The sequence below is a fragment of the Alligator sinensis genome, unplaced genomic scaffold (genome assembly GCF_000455745.1).
Source record: "Alligator sinensis unplaced genomic scaffold, ASM45574v1 scaffold614_1, whole genome shotgun sequence".
NCBI classification, from domain to species: domain Eukaryota; kingdom Metazoa; phylum Chordata; order Crocodylia; family Alligatoridae; genus Alligator; species Alligator sinensis.
Genome location: NW_005842294.1, coordinates 5,986 through 8,216, shown reverse-complemented (window position 1 = coordinate 8,216; position 2,231 = coordinate 5,986). Strand labels below are relative to the sequence as shown.

General features: G+C 39.9%; 1 protein-coding gene across 1 annotated transcript in view; it reads right to left on the bottom strand.

The window, feature by feature from the left end:
- Positions 1-2,231, bottom strand: part of WDR17 (WD repeat domain 17) — a 70,526-nt gene that overhangs the window by 64,326 nt on the left and 3,969 nt on the right. The window contains exon 4 of the mRNA XM_025209550.1: positions 1,332-1,450. Coding sequence (XP_025065335.1) covers positions 1,332-1,450 — 119 coding nt within the window. The remainder of the gene's footprint in view (positions 1-1,331; positions 1,451-2,231) is intronic.

Here is a 2,231-nt window from a genome sequence, read left to right as displayed (position 1 = left end):
GGCTGCCCCCCCACCCCCCCCGGGCCTGCCATTACCGCCCAGCGGCCGGCCACACAGCTCTGGCCATGGCTCCATGGTGACAGCAGGAGGTTTTGGAGGCATTGGCTGTCACCGTCATAATGGGCCTCCAGGTAAGCAGCAGTGACATGTGCAAGCTCAAGCCCTGCCCCCCCCACCCCACGTATAGTTGAATTTGCGCAAGTTAAATGCGCATAAGATGCGACTGACCTATATCTTTAATTAGACCAACTAGTTGTTCAGTTTTGCTTACTTCCCTTCCCAAAAACCAATCCCCCTCAGCCCCTCCCCCCCAAAACCAAAAAAAAGCCCAAAAATCCCCATGCCATGCTTCAATGAAACTGAATTTAGTTGAATATGTCCCATGCAGCTCTAGTTTCCCAAAAGACAACACAGACAATGATTTTAGCCTTCAACATATACATAACAAGGAGTGCAGATCACCATCACCTGTTTAGTTATACTTGATTCTAACCAAAAAAAAGGCGGACAAGAAATTAATCTAGGGCTACAAGAATAATTCATTTTTTCAAGTTTGGTAGTCAAAAAGGAAAACTGAAAAATATATCTGTTTATTGTGAACCTAATGAGATTTCTTCACTTTTCCTCGATGAAATGAAAAACTAAAAACCATTTGTTTTTGTAGCATATGACACATTGCTTTTAACCCAAAACAAGGTATTTTTCTTCCATTTCTTTTAAACAAATGCAAAGCAATGGAAGTTAAAGACTCAACTTGAGTACCATTCAAAAAACTGGAGGAGGGGATACTTCTCCTTTACCTAGTTGCCTAGTAACAGTATGTTAGACAACACTATTTGAATACATAACACTGAAATAGTTAATTGAAAGAGTAAAAAAAAAAAAAAAAAAAAAGTGTTTCTACTTCAATTTTCAAGATTTTTTTCTTAACCAAATTTGCTCATTTCAAACACAATTTAATTAAATGTTTTGCTTCACTTGAATCTGAATTTCAGTGGAAAAAAATGGTTTTGACCAAAAACTGTTGCCCGGTTCTATTCACAGACACTGCACAGTCAGGTAGTGAGGCTGGATTTTGTTTTTCATTTATTATTCCCATTAAACATGTTTAAGCTGCAATAACAATCTTGCTTATAAAGGAAAACAATTCTAAATAGAAAGCTGTAGAGTGAACTTCTGCATTACCATGTTTTATCACACACAATACACCTCCAGGTAACCTATGCACCTTGTTTTTGAAAGGTAGGATGAAGAAAAAAAATAGATCTTTCCTTGTACTAAGTAACTAAGTAGTAGCTGCTAGGCAGCCAAGCCTGCTTATATTTCTGCACCTTGTGGATCCTGTTCAGAGTTAGTTTTGCTTTTGTCCAGAAGAAGCTTAAGTGGCAGAAACTGCTGGTACCATATTTCCTTGTTTATAGTGTGCGCTCCAATTTCCAGCAGCTGAATTCTGGAAAAAGTTGTGTGTTGTATGAGAGAAAAATACAGCAATATAAACTCAGTTCTATGCCTCTAGACTTCCCCAATAAGTAATAACACAGATTTCAACTAGTAACTTATCTTATGGTAAGTGCAGTGTTGAGAGCCAGAAATTTTACTCGCCTTTGCAAGTTCCTACATAATATAGAAAATTCTGATTTTCCTGATGCTTCCATAGCTTTTCAGCATTATGGAAGCAATACCCAAATAAATTATTTAAATTAGTTTTAACAAAATTCTGTTGATAAAGTACACTACTGTCCAAAATTCACATGGCTTAGAGGAGATCCACCCTGTCCCAGTATTGAAGGTCTGCTGTCAGACAGAGATGCACGCAGATGCACACAATATAAATGACACACTCTGAGATATGGAATGATCACTGTGGAGGGACACCTTTCTTTATTGAATAATGATGGCAAAGGATATTTCTACGTATCCAGTCAAGACATATGCAGTGATACAGAAGTGTGCTATTTATATTAGAGGTGCACCAATACATCGGTCCAATATTGGATCAGTACCGATATAAAGAAAATTTTCTACATCAGATATCGGCCCCATTGGGACAATAATTTGGCCAATAAATACCTGTGCTGCGTGCAGCTGCAGTACAGCATGGAGCAGAGCTGGCAGTGTGGAGATCTACCTCCAGCTGATAAGTCAGAAGGGGAGCGGGGAGGAAAGGGGCATGGGGGGGCAGATCAACACCCCCGCGATGAGGGAGGGGGCAGGGAGGTGCTGCCCGGGGC